The sequence below is a fragment of the Pavona decussata genome, unplaced genomic scaffold, assembly GCF_977016875.1.
Source record: "Pavona decussata unplaced genomic scaffold, jaPavDecu1.1 SCAFFOLD_27, whole genome shotgun sequence".
Lineage (NCBI taxonomy): Eukaryota > Metazoa > Cnidaria > Anthozoa > Scleractinia > Agariciidae > Pavona > Pavona decussata.
In genome coordinates, this window is record NW_028145450.1 from 275,631 (window position 1) to 292,753 (window position 17,123).

General features: G+C 38.0%; 2 protein-coding genes across 2 annotated transcripts in view; both read left to right on the top strand.

Moving 5' to 3' along the window:
- Positions 1-17,123, top strand: part of LOC146485164 (uncharacterized) — a 428,948-nt gene that overhangs the window by 213,125 nt on the left and 198,700 nt on the right. The window contains exon 11 of the mRNA XM_085103552.1: positions 8,840-8,953. Coding sequence (XP_084959678.1) covers positions 8,840-8,953 — 114 coding nt within the window. The remainder of the gene's footprint in view (positions 1-8,839; positions 8,954-17,123) is intronic.
- Positions 1,592-5,909, top strand: LOC146485172 (uncharacterized). The gene is made up of 3 exons (XM_085103542.1): positions 1,592-1,786; positions 1,964-2,262; positions 5,781-5,909. Exons 1-3 carry the CDS (start codon positions 1,702-1,704, stop codon positions 5,907-5,909), a joined length of 513 nt encoding a protein of 170 aa, XP_084959668.1. The 5' UTR covers positions 1,592-1,701.

The window sequence follows — 17,123 nt, forward strand, 5'->3', positions numbered from 1 at the left end:
ACACCTGACTGGGTTTTGCCATATTCAAATGCAGTGAAAAGTTACAGAAATTCGAAATAGGATTTAAAAACTTGGAGTGATCGTACAAAAATCGCTCTCGGAAAAAAAATATTTCGAAAGAGAAAATTCGCAGACACTTTTTGTTGTTGATATGTTAAACTAGCTACTGTCCAAATTTGAAGGGAAATGAACAAATTCCCTTCGAGTTTTAGTTCTTTCAAGTGTCTCCGTCAAGTGAGAAAATTGTGTCGAGAGAACAACGCTAAAAATTCGAGAATTGATTTTATTTCAAAATTTTTGGTACAGTGAGATAGCCAGCTCTGTAAGTTTTAATTTGATATAGCAGGTTGTGTATCTAGAGTCTAAACCGGACGCGCTACATCGCTTGGACGCAAGACACCTCTAAAGGTATACGGTAACCAAAGGCCCGGAACAAAGCAATTTATAAGAACTTCACATTTTATAGGGACAACCCAACTACAAAACAATTAAAAGCAAAATTGAGAAAAATAACAAACCTACCAGCTTATGTTTACTCCTATTTTAACTGTTTACAGAGTAAATTGCTTTTAGGGATCGATTAGGGAACGAAAAAAAGAAAGTTGTTATCTTCAAGTGTTTCTTTATTCGTCTTTTTTCGGTGTTTCGTTTGTACAGCGTTTTATATTGATACAGAATTGAAGGAAATAAGAAAATCTTTGCAAAATCGTCTTTCACACATTTAGTCTTCCCGTATTTTGATGAAAGACACCAGTAATTAATCATTTATACAACTCTTAAAACGGTTCTTCCGCCTTTTCCGTATGCAAATAGGACATGACGACGTCTATCAGAAGAAGTCCCACACCTTTTAAGAAAGTTTGAAGACAATAACGATCTTCCAATATTGTTTGTTTCGCGGTGATCGTCTATTTAAGAACTCATTTTCTCTTTAGCTATTAATGCTAGTTTTTAATTTTAAACATCTCAACACTCTCAAAACACTTTTCGGCAAACTTGATATACTGACTTAGTGTCATTTGCATTTTCCAGTAATAATCGAAGCAAATTAAAGACCAAAAATTGTAAAACGCCGGAGGGAGGTTGAAAACAACTGGGACTGACTTAACGTTTGTTTGATCAATGTTTATAGCGATTCTGCAATTCTCCAACCTTTGTACACATTTCAAATACAAGTTTCTTTACCAGACAGGACTTTCTCGGTAATATTTTCGAAAGGTAAACAGACAACATGTATCGTTTTCCTATAAGTTCAGCGCGCTTATCTGTCGTTGTATAATTTATAAACATTTCGTGTTTTACCAAGAGCGATCAACGAGAAGCCCCTTGTTCGTTTTTGGAGTTGAATACACTGTTTTGATTATGTGAACACGTGACACTGGGAGTACATTGGCCGATAGTCTACACTGCATTTCTCAAGCTTCTAGATACTGTATGAAACTATATTCATTTTCTTTACCATTTCGATGTTTGCTGAAGAAATACGTAAAACGTATCATTTGGGGCGTCTACAGACGCACATATGCCGGCTTTAAATTAATTACACCTAATTAACCAATTGAATTGAATTCAGTTGTGACATCAACAGAACCTAACTATACATTTTATATATTGCCACATTCAGCAGGTGCTTTCAAACATCTAAACGATGTTTGTGAAGGAACTGAAATACAGCCCATAGCTTGGAAACTGAAACTGAAGATGAAGAAAGTTTCAGTACTTCGGAAAACGTTGATTTTTGCAGTGGCAGTCGTCGCCTCGTATTCAGTTGTTCATGCTACCAAAGGTAAAGGTTTTTTCTACTTTTTATTCTTACCTTTTTAATTTCTCTGTGGCCTTTGACAACTTGTGTATCCCGATAAAACGGACGATTTTTGCACTATTAGTGGTTTCGTTTTTCGTACTAGTGTTTCGCCAACTTTTTTTACTTCTAAACTGAAACACTCATATTCTTTTACTTTAGAGATTGTAGCTAACAAAGGGATCAGCCGCGGAGGCCCAAGCCGTCCTATAGGTTATGCCAATTTTAAGGAGCACAAATTCTCCTACCTGAACATAACAATTCTTGGTGAAAGTCTCGTTGAGGGGGATTCTGTCTGCGCGCTGGCCTGTTTGGAAACCGCACCGTGCTTCTCTTTTAACTTGGCTGCCTTCCCTGATATCAACACCGGAAAACTTTGGTGTGAGCTGCTGCCATCGGACAAGTACAACAACTCGGATAAGTTCGTGCACAGTAATTACTCTCATCATTTCAGTATCGCGGTAAGTTAAATTTCTAATTCAGTATGATAACCGTTATCTTATTAACTGTAAATTTTGTAACGAGAAAACTATTTTTGTTCTTGCCTTATATTTAACTAAAAGAAGGCCGGACGACCGTTTTTTTTTTTTTTTTTAAGTTTTTCACGCATTTTATCCTCAGCTGTAATGCGAATTATTTTTTTACCACCTCGTAAAATTTCTTTAGCGGGTGATCAAATTCTCTAAGGTGTTAGGTTACCGTTATATCCTAAAAATTGTTGGAAACAATTCATTTCGCGAGCGAGATTCTTTGACGGAGACATAACGTTTGCACCTTGTGAAATAGAAGCTGTCTCCTTCTGCCGGTCTCGAAAGACAAAGGACTGCGCCAGAAATGTCAGTTCTCTGGTTAGAAAATTGGTCGAAATAAGGCAAATATCAGATGGGGGTATTTCTTGAACTCGGTGACAACGTCGAACTATCGCGTAAGTCCGTTGCATGGACAAAAAGCCGGCCATCTGAAGACTCCTTTGTAATCGAATAGATGGCTGACAAACAACACGAGAAAACAAGAACGAGTCGCCTAAGATGAAACCTACAAAGTTGCACATGAATGCTATTCGTATTAGGAGTCTTACAGGGGATATATACATTTTGTAAGCACAATGCAACTTTCCAGCAAAGCCAAAGGGATCCTTTATTGCGTCTTCACTCTTTGCGAGGGAAACGTGCGGAAGCGAAAACATTGCAAACGGACACCAAAAAGACAAAACTGCTTATCACAAACAGGAGCAAAGAGAAATTCATCCCTTTATTTTCTCCAACCAGAAATTATCGTCCTTTTTTATTCCTACCAAGAAATACATCTTCAGTCGTGAATTGTTCCAATTAAACATGAAAACCAGCAAGAATGGCGTCTTAAAAGGGGCGCTTTCACCTGTTTTTACTGTCACTTTGAATAGCGAAAAAACATATTTGTTTCGATGGGGACATTAAAACAATGGTTCAATTTTGTTAGAAATAGCCCTACTAGGGCACAGAAACTAGTATCAATCATTTTTGCCTGCGGATGACTAGGGTAGAAACGGATTGCAACTGAAAAAAGTTGGCCATTTTTTTCAAGTTCCTCTAACGAATTTTGGAGAAATTGCCAGAAAGTGATTCTAGTTTGTTCTTCCCCGAAGAAACCATTTCATATTTTCCTCCCTCTGCTCTAAGAGCGATTTCACGTTAAAGAAGGGGTTCTTTGTCAAATATTCGAGCTGTTTTGGCCAACATACAGAAATATCTCCGTGACAATGCCCCTTTAATGTAAACTTTACAGCAGCTGAAAATAATTTTAGCGACTCATGGCACCGCCTCGCCTTACGTCAACACAAGCAAACAATGAAGATTCCAACCGTAGAGCGGACAAGCAGTAAACGGACCAAGATCCCAAACTATATGAACACAACACGAAAAGCGAATTTTATTCGAACAGTCTTCGAGCTTCGGGTTGAAACTTAGCCGTTTCACCATTTCCCGAGCAATAATTCGTTCTCTTTCAGCCCACAATTAAGTCACGCCTGTGCAACAGAAGAACACGATTGATGCAGCTAAGCATGTTGGCGTTCTTCAGTTTGACGGTTTTTAATTTCGACGAGTATAGTATAATGAACTAAGGAAACAAAAGACGGCTTCGAATGGGAGGAATTAAGGAGCCTGAAAAGGATATATCACTTTCCCGTACCCTTGTCTGAGCACAGCAACGAGACCAATCGCTATTCGGGAACGGAAAACAACCGCAGAAAGTGTCTGCAGTCCGCTAACAGGGAAAAGCCGGAGATAAATCCAAATATATAGTTGAGCGTCAACGGGGAATCAGGACCTGATTACAACTATCTGCACGTCCAAATCTGGGCTGAAGTATGTAAAGGCCATAACGCCCAATACCTTCGAGATCTTTAACTGGCCATGATCATGGTCATGGAAAAGCGTTCACGACACGGAAAATCAAGAAATAAAGCAGCCGGACAAAGTCTCCAGTCCTCGCTTCCTTCTTTTTCCACCACAAATAAGCATAGAGTATGGCCCACGTGAGAAGGTCATGGCATTGAAAACTACTCCTTTATTATGATGACCTTTCGAAAGAAGCAGGCCAATTCTTTGCTGAAACGAGCACTAGCAACGCGAAAAGCGAAGATTGAAAAAATGCCGGCGATAAGCCTCGCGATGTAAAATGGTTCCAAGTTGAGAGAATCGCGTGAGAAAAAAGGCCATGACAATGCGTACGGTGAAAGAAATTTGGAGACATGTTTCCTAGTACAAGTTCTGTGCACTAAACGATGGCAATGAAGGCACAATGTCACCTCTGTGCTTCAATTTTCTTAACGAATTGCATATCGTTGATTGCCTGATCGTCAGGGAAAAGACTTGTAATCCCAAGAGCGTATATGGCACGTAAACCCAAAGATTCGCTCATGTTCCTTCTAGAACATATACATCTACAAGGACGCAGATTTTGAAATAGTCCTAATTGTCTAGCTCACATACGCTCCTCTGAGAGACCCAAAAGCTGCATCTGAAGCCAGATCGGCAGACAAGTCATTGACCTAATGCACCTGATGCCGAAGGCCTGGACCAGCTTTATGAGCTCACTACGATTCCTAAGAACAGCCATATTCAGCGATTCCTAACCATTCTCAATCTTCTCAAGTCCATCACAGCTTTTTGTTTTGAAATATGAACATTGATTGTCTTAGACAGTTGAACAACATACCTAAAAGCGATAACACGCTCGACCCCATAGACGTTAATAATGTGTCTCTAGTAAACAGAACTGAGACATGGCCAGGCATCTCTAATGATAATATTCTTTCCCTGATATCGTGATCCATCCCAAATATTACAAACAGACCAAAAGCAAACTTCTACTCTATGAGTGCTAACTGAGAAACGGCGGGTTACACAGGAAATTTCAAACACAGACCAATTTATTGGAACAAACTCAAAAATGACATGCCTGCTGCTACTGAACAACATACCCGAGGGACCTTGGGAGAATATTGTATCTGATCTGTTTTACTATAAAAGATATCCGTGTCACCACTGTTTGCAGAACATAGGACTTTTGGAGGATTCCTTTTTCTATGTTACAACATCGATAGTGGCGAAAAAGTAACTGAGATAGACGATAACATCTAACTAGTATTTACAAAAAGTATATATGAAGAGGAAGTCTCATTTACAAGGACATCCGAAGGCTTAACGCACACGGCGCGCATAACTATTCGCTATTAGCTGGCGATTCATACAACACGTGCACGTGTTCGCATTTATATGAAACATCGGCCCACAGTCATGATCGTTTACTAACTGTTGAAAGGAGTCGCCCGTTACAAGCCTAAATACTGTATTTTTCTTATCTTCAAAGCTGGTAGCAATAAAGTAACTGATTATTATTATTATTATTATTATTATTATTATTATTATTATTATTATTATTATTATTATTATTATTATTATTATTATTATTATTATTATTATTATTGCATTTGCAGTCACCTTGCAGCAGTTGGCCTTGTAAGAACAATGGCAAGTGTGTTTCACGGTACGAGGAAAACAGCTACGTATGTGATTGCAAGAAAGAATTCACGGGAAAGAACTGCGAAAAAGGCAAGAACCATTGATGTTGTATTGAGATTTCTGCCTGCAAGAGAAGGCCTACGTAGTTCCAATCAGATCGATTTTGTAGCCGTTTTAGAGCTCCAATCTGAATTGAGAATCCGTTTAGAAGACAGCTTTATTTTAATACTTTAGCTATTTCGCCACAGACAAAATACAAAGGTGAAAAAGAAACAAGATCAGACACATAATAGCAGAGCTCCGCGCGCGCGGAGCCCCATTAATAAGAGATTTTGGTAAACCCATGTATGCGAAAAATTTTGGTTATGACGTCACTGTCCGTCCGGCATACGTACGTCCGTCCGCCTCTCTATGTAAGTCATTGTGAAATGTCACACTCAACCTGTGCGGCAACCCGCGTTTTTTCGGCGGGAAGTGGGATGACTTACTTCTTTTAGAAAACAAACGAGAAATTTGAAGGACACTGATTTCTTGTTTCGTTGAATATGTTGTAAAACTACATATGTCGAGAAGGCAGGCGACTAATAAGCAAATTTGAACCCCGAGAGCGACGAAAAAACAGGCGAAATGTCAGTTGAAAACAAGCATGTGGTGAGCTGGGTGAGTAAGCAACTCTCAAGTCGCATCGAAATTAAATTAATTTTTGCAGGCAACTGTCGGTAATTTTCCATATTTAACACACTTCAAATTATACACAAATACTTAAATCGTTGCCATACGACAAATATTCGTGGATAAATTAATTTTGAACATTTACAGAGCTATTCACAGAGTTATGTTTTGTGTTGGACTTGTGTAATTCATTCGCAGGGCACATTTGTAAACACGCAGTAAACGTTTAAATATTTCGGAACACAACCAAACATTATTTTTCCTGTTTTTTCCTGTTGTTAACGTTTACTTATAGACTTGAATTATCGCTGTAGGAGAAATATTCACAGAGTTAATTGTTGTTTTGAACAAATTGTGTTGGACTTCTCTATTTCATTCGCTATTCTTTGCGCATAAGTTTTGTAAACACGCCCTAATTTTAAGCGCTCACTGAAATATTTCGGACCACAACCAAACATTATTTTTCCTGTATCCTCCGTTTGCTAAAGTTTACTTAGAGAATATAATTATTTCTGTAAAAGAAATATTCACAGAGTTGTGAATTGTTTTGAAAATTTTTTGCTTGACCTCTCTAATTCATTCGCAATTCGCAGCCCATAAGTTTTGTAAACACGCTCTAATTTTAAATTAAAGCGCTCACTGAAATATTTCGGGCCACAACCAAACATTATTTTTCCTGTATTCTCCGTTTGTTAAAGTTTACATAGAGACTAGAATTATTTCTGTAAGAGAAATATTCACAGAGTTATGAATTGTTTTGAACATTTTGTGCTGGGCTAGTGTAATACATTCGCAATTCACAGCGCATAAGTTTTGTAAACACGCTCTAATTTTAAGCGCTCACTGAAATATATTTCTGACCACAACCAAACACTATTTTTTCCTGTATTTTCCGTTTGTAAACGTTTACTTAGAGACTAGAATTATTCCTGTAGGAGAAATATTCACAGGGTTATAAATTGTTTTGAACATTTTTGTGTTGGGCTTCTCTAATTCATTTGCCATTCGCAGCGCATTAGTTTTGTAAACACGAATTAAAGCGCTCACTGAAATATTTCGCGCCACAACCAAACATTATTTTTGTTGTATTCTCCTTTTGTTAACGTTTACTAAGAGACTAGAATTATTTCTGTAAGAGAAATATTCACAGAGTTATGAATTGTTTTGAAAATTTTGTGTTGGGCTTCTCTAATTCATTTGCCATTCGCAGCGCATTAGACATAAGCTTCATAATCTTTAAATGCCGACGGAACTACCAACCTTATCCTATGATCACACTAGAGTTCATATCAAGTAGGTGTTTTACGTTGAATAAGTTTATACATAAGAATGATTTATTATTCGGTAATGACACAGGCAAACTCGCAAAAAGAAATGCCGAGTGCTCCTATTAGGCGTCGAACCCAAGACCTTTTGATTACTAGTTCGGATGTTCTACCACTGAGCTACAGGAGACTCGTGGGAGCTAAGGCCATTAAACTAGGTTCATGGGACAAACATCCTGCATACTGCTAGGATTGGAATGTCAATGAGTGGCATATGCGCAATGAAAGGAAATGTGATGTAGATTTTAAGCCTGGTGAACAAATGAGAATGACGTATTATTCAGTAATGACACAGGAAAACTCGTACATACACGAGTATACATATACATGTACATATACATGTAGTCGGGTGCAATGCCATGTATTGCCTTAAACGTAATGTGCAAGATTTTAGAATTCGATGTAATTCTTAATTAGTAATGGTAGCTAGTACGGCTCATATGTGACGACACTCGTGACGACAGGAGATACATCGGGGAGGAAAGAATGATAGATCTAATGTGAGCTTTCGGGTTAACATTCACAAGTGCTGATCTTTACTACAGTCTATTGCCATAACCAACAAATTATTGTTAAAACGAATGCGTAGAAAAAATCATACAAAAGAGCTACGGTGCCCCATGAATCTGGAGATAGTTGTTACATGACACTAAACAGCTGGAAGTGATCGAACGTTGCGGTAATTTATAAATATATAATTACAGATCCTTATTTAACTGTTTAACTAAACACCTAAGTGACTATATGTGGAACCAACACGTTCTTTATCTGACAGACAAACCAATTTCTTAACAGACTAAATCACCTCTGCTGACTGACTAACCTTTTGACTGACTGACTAAGATTGGTTTTATAGTCCACTTGACTAACTGAGCACAGTTAATCGAGCGAACTAATTTAACTAACTAACTAACTAACTAACTAACTAACTAACTAACTAACTAACTAACTAACTAACTAACTAACTAACTAACTAACTAATTAAGTTATGAAAACGCAAACATGTAAACAATGAATTTATGACATTCTTTCGGCAGAACTCAACGAGTGTGACAGCAGCCCCTGTCTCAATAATAGGACGTGTGAGGATAAATTAAACGGATTTAACTGCAGCTGTCCACCTGGTTTTGTTGGAAAAAGATGTGAGACAGGTATGAAAAAATTTAAAGCAAATTTTTAGCCAATTTCAGACAGCAACGAATATAAAAGAAACCCTTGAAAAACAGAACTCGTGTGGTTGTAAGAAACAGCTTTAACTTCAACTTTACACGTACAAACCTGACGAGTGAATTATTTACAATGAAATCTTGTAAAAGGACTTTGATTTTTTTAATTTGATCCAGTACCAGGTTCCAACATTAAACGAAATAGCGAACATTAGTTCAGGTGGAGGAACAAAAAAATGTAATAGGTTCAGAAAGGGACTGGGTAATTTGCGAGTTGTAGAGCTGCGAGTTGAGAGTTTTAAGTCGCGAGTTGCGAGATGCGCCGGAGTTGCAAGATGCGGGTTTTCAAACCTGGAAATTTCTAGATATATACATAAAATAAAATAATCCCTGGGGGGTACTTTTATTTCTTATTGAGTTTAGATTTTTGCACCCAGAAGGTTGAGAAAAAGAACTGTAAGAGATCTATGTCATTGCTTTATTTATAAATCTCAGAGAGGTAAAACATTGGACGAATCCTGCTAGTTTTCTTTAGGTACCTTTTAAGGGTGAAATTCGCTAAAAAAGAAAAAACCGGCCACAAAATTAGGCTCTTACTTTTAGGATACTGGCTGATGTTAGAATAAACAACAGATTATTGTTATAAAGAATATTTAGAATATATCATACATTAAGAGGGCTCCGTTAATCTGGCCCCAGACAATTTACTCCGGCAAAGTGCTGTTACGAGTCAACGCTATGTTAACTTACTGCTACAAGCCCATTTTACAGTTGTGTGCTTAGTGATCTGGCCTTGGATTGGAAGCGAGGCTGGGGGTGACCTTGTTTTGATACAAACCTCACTGCTTTTCATATGTAGATCATGCTGTTCTTATGCTAACTAGTTTGGATTTGCATATGAAAAGCAGTGGGGTTTATATCAAAACAAGGTCACCCCCAGCCTTGCTTCCAATCCAAGGCCAGGTCACTAAGCACACAACTGTAAAATGGCCTATTAAGGAAGGATCCTCATTTTATCATTTTAACTGAACAATAATCTAACTGTCTTGATACCACGTACAGCCTTTAAACAAGACAAAATTAGGTCGTTTCTAAACGTTGAAGAACACATTTCCTCTGAGATATTTAATCACATTGCTGACGAGAAAAAATCTAACGTGAGAAAGTAGGGTGCAAGATCAGAAAATTTCACCTACTCTCAGATCCGCTTCTTTCTGCGGGATTTACGGAACATTACCTTATCGACTCCTGAGCAAAAAGACAACAAACAAGAAAATGTTTCTGTAGGCGCAGGATGCTATTAATAAGGGAGGAAACACTGTTTGTGTTATGAAGCATTTTCGGTCTTAAGAATGTTAGTTACTTCGCGGCGGTCAAAACACAACTAACGCCTCTGAATATTTTAATTTTTAGAGTTATCGTGAGTTAATTTTTTAGATTGAGTTATCGTGATTATCGTGATGGAAATATTGTATATCAGAGTTTTGCCGATGGGCAGTTTTAGAATCGTAATTCAAGCAATGCTGTTTATTTAAGTTTATAAATTCCTTGTACCCGGTATTGTCTAAGTAAGTGCAGTGTAATTAAACCCTTCTTAATATATATTTTTGTTTCCAGAAACTTTGTCCATTTCCCCAATAATTTCCAACAACGAGTTTTACCTCAGCAATCTCGCTATGTTCCTTGCGCCTGCTGTCGGGAACGATTCTAAGTGGCTGCTGTGCTACCGCGCCTCCACTCACGGATGGAACGTCAGTGAATTCCACAGCAGGTGTGACGGAATAAATCACACCGTCACCATCATTCAAGTGAATCATACATACATATTCGGAGGATATACGGACATAGCTTGGGGTAAGTAAATGTTATTTACTTGTCAGAAGGTCCGTATATGAAAAATGTGCCCTATATCTTGAGTTTAGCCGAGGGTTGTTCTAACAGCTGAGGGCACAGAATCTTGCTATGCTTACCTGCCAAGTGCGATAAATAACATTTTCATTTCTTCCTGTCTTTGTAATTTGGCAAGGAAGCGTTTTCCATGTTCTTTTTACTTACGCGCGGGAAAATTTTTCCTAAATCTTCTTAAGCTTCGCACGTTATTTGCAATGGTTTTGTTTGTCGGTAAACATGGAAACGAATTTCAGCATAAAAGATGGCAACAATTATCGATCACAAATGGAGATAAACGTCAAAACTTTGGGCATAAAATTTACGGCATCTTAATAAACAAAGCGGAAAAAAAGAAAAGTTAAGGACGGTTCCTCCTAATTACGAAGTATTTTTGTGCAATCTATGACTATACAAAAAAAGAGATCTTGGCAAGGTCTGTTCAAGTCCAAAAAGAACATTGTAGGTAACCACGCATTTTCAGAGATAACTAAGAAACAATTATTCTAAACAGCGGTAAAATACAAAGTAATGTATGGCAGTTTTTTTTCCCAAATTGAAGCCTCGTTATATCTGAAAAATGCATGGTTACTCCCAATTTTGTTTTTGGATACCAAGAGCACTTGCTAAGTTCTGCTCTCCCCGCATAGTTTTAAACCACGAAAAAATAATCCTGTATAAGTAGGCACCACCCATAGGAAATCCGAGTATCTCGAGATGCGCAGAACGTATGCGCAGTAACAAAAGTAGGCACCGTCCTTAAATCACTTAAGGCAGCAATCAAAGTAGTAATAGAGGGACCGAATTAAGCCCCGTTAGGGACTAAGTAAGCACCAGCAATGGACTAGGTGCATTTGGTAAGATGCCTTCCTGTATGCTAATAAGTGAATAGGATTACAATGAGTGTCACTCCTATACAATAGAGGAGAGAGAAACAATAGTCTTGCCCAAGCTCGCCCTCATTTGTTCATAGTAATCCCTATCCGCTTACTGGTAGTTTTAAACATCTATTATGTTTTCAAAATGAAAGCGCCAACGTTCAAGCCTAGCCATTCCTTGCAATTGCAAACAAGTGCAAAGATGTCTTTTTCTCGAAAACGTTCATCGTCATCGCCTCTACTGGAAAACGAGTCGCGTGTTCCCTTCCACGCACAGTTTCCCAGGCTATTATGTTAAGTCAGTTGTTGTTGTTGTTGTTGTTGTTGTTTTTTTGGCGATTAAACCGCTCTGTAAAACAACAAAGCAGTTTTTTGTCGACTATGTTTATTACAGTGCTCCGAATGAGAACACTCCAGTTCATTGATTCCTTGCTGCTAAATTGTGCATGGTAATAATAGCGCGCACAAATTAAACAGCCACACACACACGCATTTTGGTGAGAATTCTTTATTTAAATTGCTCAACAGTTCATGCACGAACAGGAGCCATAATCAGGGATGGATACCGTAACGAGAGATGCCATTTTGACTTACGGGCTTCTCCCCATGTGTTGTACCAAAAAATCCATTTTTAGAAAAAATTTCGCCATACGCGAGTGCGCGCAGGTTCGCGCGTGGAGAAATTGAAATCTTTTTCTACCCGTTCAAAATGTCGTCCAAATTTTAAAATTCTACCAGGGAATATTTCATCAGTGCCCACATTTAAGGAATTAGACTCTCACAACGAAAAGGTAATTATTGAAGAAGACAAGGAAAGTTGAAATAAAAGCATATTGATCACGACTCTCACATTTAAGTGGTGGCGCTGCGTGCATTGCTACAGTTGAATGAATGAAAAAAGCTTACACTTTACGGATCAGTGTACTCAGACACTTAACTTAAGTTTTTTTTTTCTCAGCTACTTTCTGTCACTTTTGCCAGTACGATAAGGTTCAAATAGTCCCCGAAAATGTCTAAAGCTCAGTTATTTGTTCTTAAAGAAAGTCTAAGCAGTTGTGGAAAGTCATGATGCTGCAAAGTTGTTACGCAGTTTTCGCAATCTCCATAAGCTTATTGAGCTCTGTCAGCTTTCACTGTTTTCTTGCTCATGTTAAACTGTAAAAATTGAAATCAAGTTTCGTGGCCATGCAAAGGAAGAAGCAAAACAACTGCCGGCTACAGGTATGGACTTTCTAACCAGGACAAAAATACGCTAAAAAATTATACTAACTTTATACCTTCTTGTATTCGTACAACCGAAACCGGTTTCTTGGCTATAAACAAAGCCTATTACTGATGCCGGGATATAAATAGTGCAGGATGCATTTGATTGTGAATGACACTGAGTTGAAACATTTGGATTGGTTTCTGGGTTTTAGTCAAGATACGTCACTTCGAAATAAGGAAAAAAATTTCTTCTGTCATTTCGTTTTAAACTCCCGCAGACGTGCATGAAAACTTTAATATCGTTTGTCTGCTAGTAGTTTTGTTTCGCGTCCTCCCGCAGTTCTTAAGTTCTACCGGATGCATTTTACGAATTATTAGCTTACTTTGATGTTAATGTTGAACGCGAACTTGAAAAAAGAAAGTTTGAAAACAGATAAGAACGTGTTTACAGCTTTATTATATTGTTCCTTTGATGACCGGTACCATAGAACTAATTAACTAACAAACGAATGAACATTAATCTAAAGTCTTACGTGTAATACTTCTTGAAAGCAGTACGCCAACAGCCTTCACAAGAAGCAGTAAGCTTTTCGGCGAAAAGAAGTAACCGACAAATTCACTTCTGACCGATGTTAAAAAAATTGGCACTGATCAATTTGTCAGCTTTTACCTAGCCCCCCACGCAATCGTTTTTAGGGGACTCGTGTTGCCTCCTCCCCACAAAGGAGGTAATACGAGTCCCCTAACAACGACCGCGTGGGAGGCTAGAATATCATTTTTGATGTTCTCTCATCCTTGTGTGTGATTGCTTCAAAATCGTTACATCGACGCAGAGTCTTTTGCGTGCTTTCGTTCAAGAGGAATCCTGTGATCGCATATTGACCAAAGTTTACAGTTATCTTGCTATTCCTCCTCCTCCTCCTTCTCCTCATATCTATTTCCCCTCCTCCTCTTCTAAATTTCTATCTTGACTGGAGTTGCCATTAAAAGAAATTTCAATGAAAAGGCTTTTGATTCTTCTAATTTTTTCCAATATCAATTTCGGCAACAATTTGTAAACGATAACTTGGCATCTTTGCGTCATAAATGAAATACGAAAAAATAACGTGCTAAACTGAGTTTTCGCTTTTTCACAACTAGCTGAGTAACCAAAACTAATCGACTTCCTCGTGATGTAGCACACGTATTTTTATTTATTTATTTATTTATTTATTTATTTATTTATTTTAATTTTTTTTATTTAATTTTCACAAAAATGCACTTGATCATGATTTTGGTTAACCTATATCACTGCGATTTGTGGAAACTAACAGCCCATTCATTTAACTAATAATATAACCATCTTTGGAAGAGTTTTAATCAAACTGTAAAACAGCTTTTGGATGAAAATTTTATGCACTTTGAAACAATTGATATCGCTAAAAAAGTATGATAAGGCGATGTTAATGTTGTTATTTCTTACTCTGTTTCTATTTTCTTGTTCTTCAGAGGCCAGAGGACACTACAGTTACACTTCCAATGCTTTTATTTTTTCCTTGAGCAACAAAGAAGACCTCAAGCCATTTAAAAGCAAAGTGAGAAAGCCAGCAAGCGCAATTTACAGGCATTCAAGTTATGGTCCCATATTTGGTGGCGGAGTCGACATCTTAATTGCTGATCAGGCGAACAGTAACAGCAATTCACGCGCATACAGGTTTGGCCACTCCTACTATGTACCAAGTGGAGTAACGGATCGGCGAACAATCCTGGCTGGGAGTTACCGCTTCACCCCTGATGACTGGGAGGTATTCTACCTTGCCTAAACCCCTTTCAAAAGTATCACTGCCCTCTTAAACATTTTACGGCATTATCACAAAGTTGTTCAGACAAAAAAAAGGCGCCATTTTCTCGGCATTAATCCTTTAAGCCCCAGTAGTGACCAGCATCTAATTTCTCCTCACAATATCACTGTCAATCAAACATACAGGTTATGAGAATAAGAAAATGATCACTGAAGATTAAAATGTTTTGACATCTACACAAATTCTCCCAACTAGTATCGCAAGATTGTTAGGAGAACAGTTTGGAGAAGAGGTTTGTAGCGTGATATTGGGGCTTAAAAGGTCAACAATTGCAATAACAGCACGTGCCGTGAGGCAGCTGTAAAGTGCTTTGTAATTGGTGATCGCCAGAACAACATGCGCGCGTGATTTCAGTTGTTTAGATTAAAGGGTTTTTTTTCTGAGAGTAGTTGCTAAAGCTTGAAAATTGCTTAAGAAAAGTGGCGGTAGTGTTAATTTGTATTAACATGCTGTTAGTGAGACGGGATATAAATTTCCCTCGAGATCAGACTATCTCGTTCGTCAGAAAATTATTTTTTCAATCTTGGTAGGGCAAGGTCAAATTTTGTTCAAACTGGACTTAATTTTCGACTCACCAGATTGTGTTAATGTAATACTCGCAACTTGAAAAGTGTGAACTTAAACCGCCATAAGTTTAAGGCTGGCTGCACCCAGCCACAGACTCAAAAGCTAGTATGAACTCTTAAAATCTTTATGAATTTTAGTTTGATTGCACACATCCATACTGAGTGACAACCACTGCGAAAGTTAGGACCACATTATTGACAGAATCAAGGTTGCGCTTCGACATATAAGATGTAATTAAATTTATCAAATCTCTTTAACGCTAGGTGCTGCATGTTTGAGGGCATATTAGCTACAGTGGGATCCCACTATCTCGAACACTCAAAGGAATTTATTTAGAATGGGGGAGTTTGGTATAGCCGAACGTAAATTAGAAGTGAAAACAGCATCCGTTGAGATAGCAAGAGGATTGAGATGATGGGAGTCTACCTTATGCATTCATGTTATTAGGAGGAAAGTAACGCAAGTATTTTGTGAGTCGTAGGGGTTTTACTGTGTTTTTTTGGCTTGTGGCAGTGGAAGGGGCGAAGGGAGGGGGGGTGTTGATGTAGGAGAACTTCCTGGTGTATTAATTTTTCAACATTCAGTTATAAGTGGGCGGGGAATTCGGCAAGATTGAAGATTGAAGAATTTTACTGATCCACACAACATAAACGTTTTACAGTGAAAGGTCATTAGCGGTTTCGTCCCTCCCACCAGCCCACTTGTATGCCACATGTACAAAGGATTTTAGGTCAGTTGCATGCATGTCACTTCAAGGTAAAATTGGTTGTATAATTTATCAGACCATAACTGCAAACGAAGAGAAAAGCACATAAACGGAAAAAGAACATTAAGTTTCTCTTTAGGTAATACATTACCTCTATTCGTAGTGATTTCTATGGTAGGCTGTTAATTTGCATGTTTTACGTAGAGTCCTTTATAGAAGAGAATGATCTAACGTTTACATTAACTGACACCAAAAGATAAGGCATAACTACCTTGAACATTTGAGATGTATGCTAGGCAAACGTAAACGAGTTAAGTGTTTTCCTGTTCAAACTGTGCCTACTTCTTTTTCAAATGAGTGGGACAATGTCTGCAAGACGACACCGTGTATATAACGTAAATTACATATATGTATACCAACTTTATGTTCAAGCTTTTAAAAGTTTTTTAAAACTTAAGCTTGTTTGAGAGCATATTTGTTGCTGGAATATTATTATTGGCTTGTTTGTTCTTGTGACTTTAGCCACACGAAATTCAGACATAAATAACGTAGACTGTGCCCATGTGTTTTTAGTGAATAGTTAATGACGTGTTGTTGTTTGGACATTATTCACATGATGGTTCGTGCCACTGATGTCAAATAAAATTCAGACAATGAGAGACTGATTTTGGACGCAAAAAACACAAGGGTTTTTAATGATTAGTAAACCATTTTCGCTGTTATTACAACCACTCACTGCCTTTGCTGAATTAAGATACGGGAGAAGAGATTTTGCAAAGAAAGAGGGTCGTAAGACAGAGGAAGGAAAGATAGGACGCGTCGCCGAAGGGGAGGTGGGTGGGTAAAAATCATTCTGAAATCCCAGAACTGTGTAACTTGGCGAAAAGGACCAAAGAGCGGGAATAGATTGCTTAAATAGGTCGATGAAGTCCCAAGAGACAAGTGTGGCATTGATTCTAAAACACCGAGGCATTACAAACATGCCAGCGTTCCGCACAGGCTAGTGTCGTTGTTATTTAGACAGTGAGAATCGTTAATGACATGTTGTTGGGATATTGTATGGCATGATG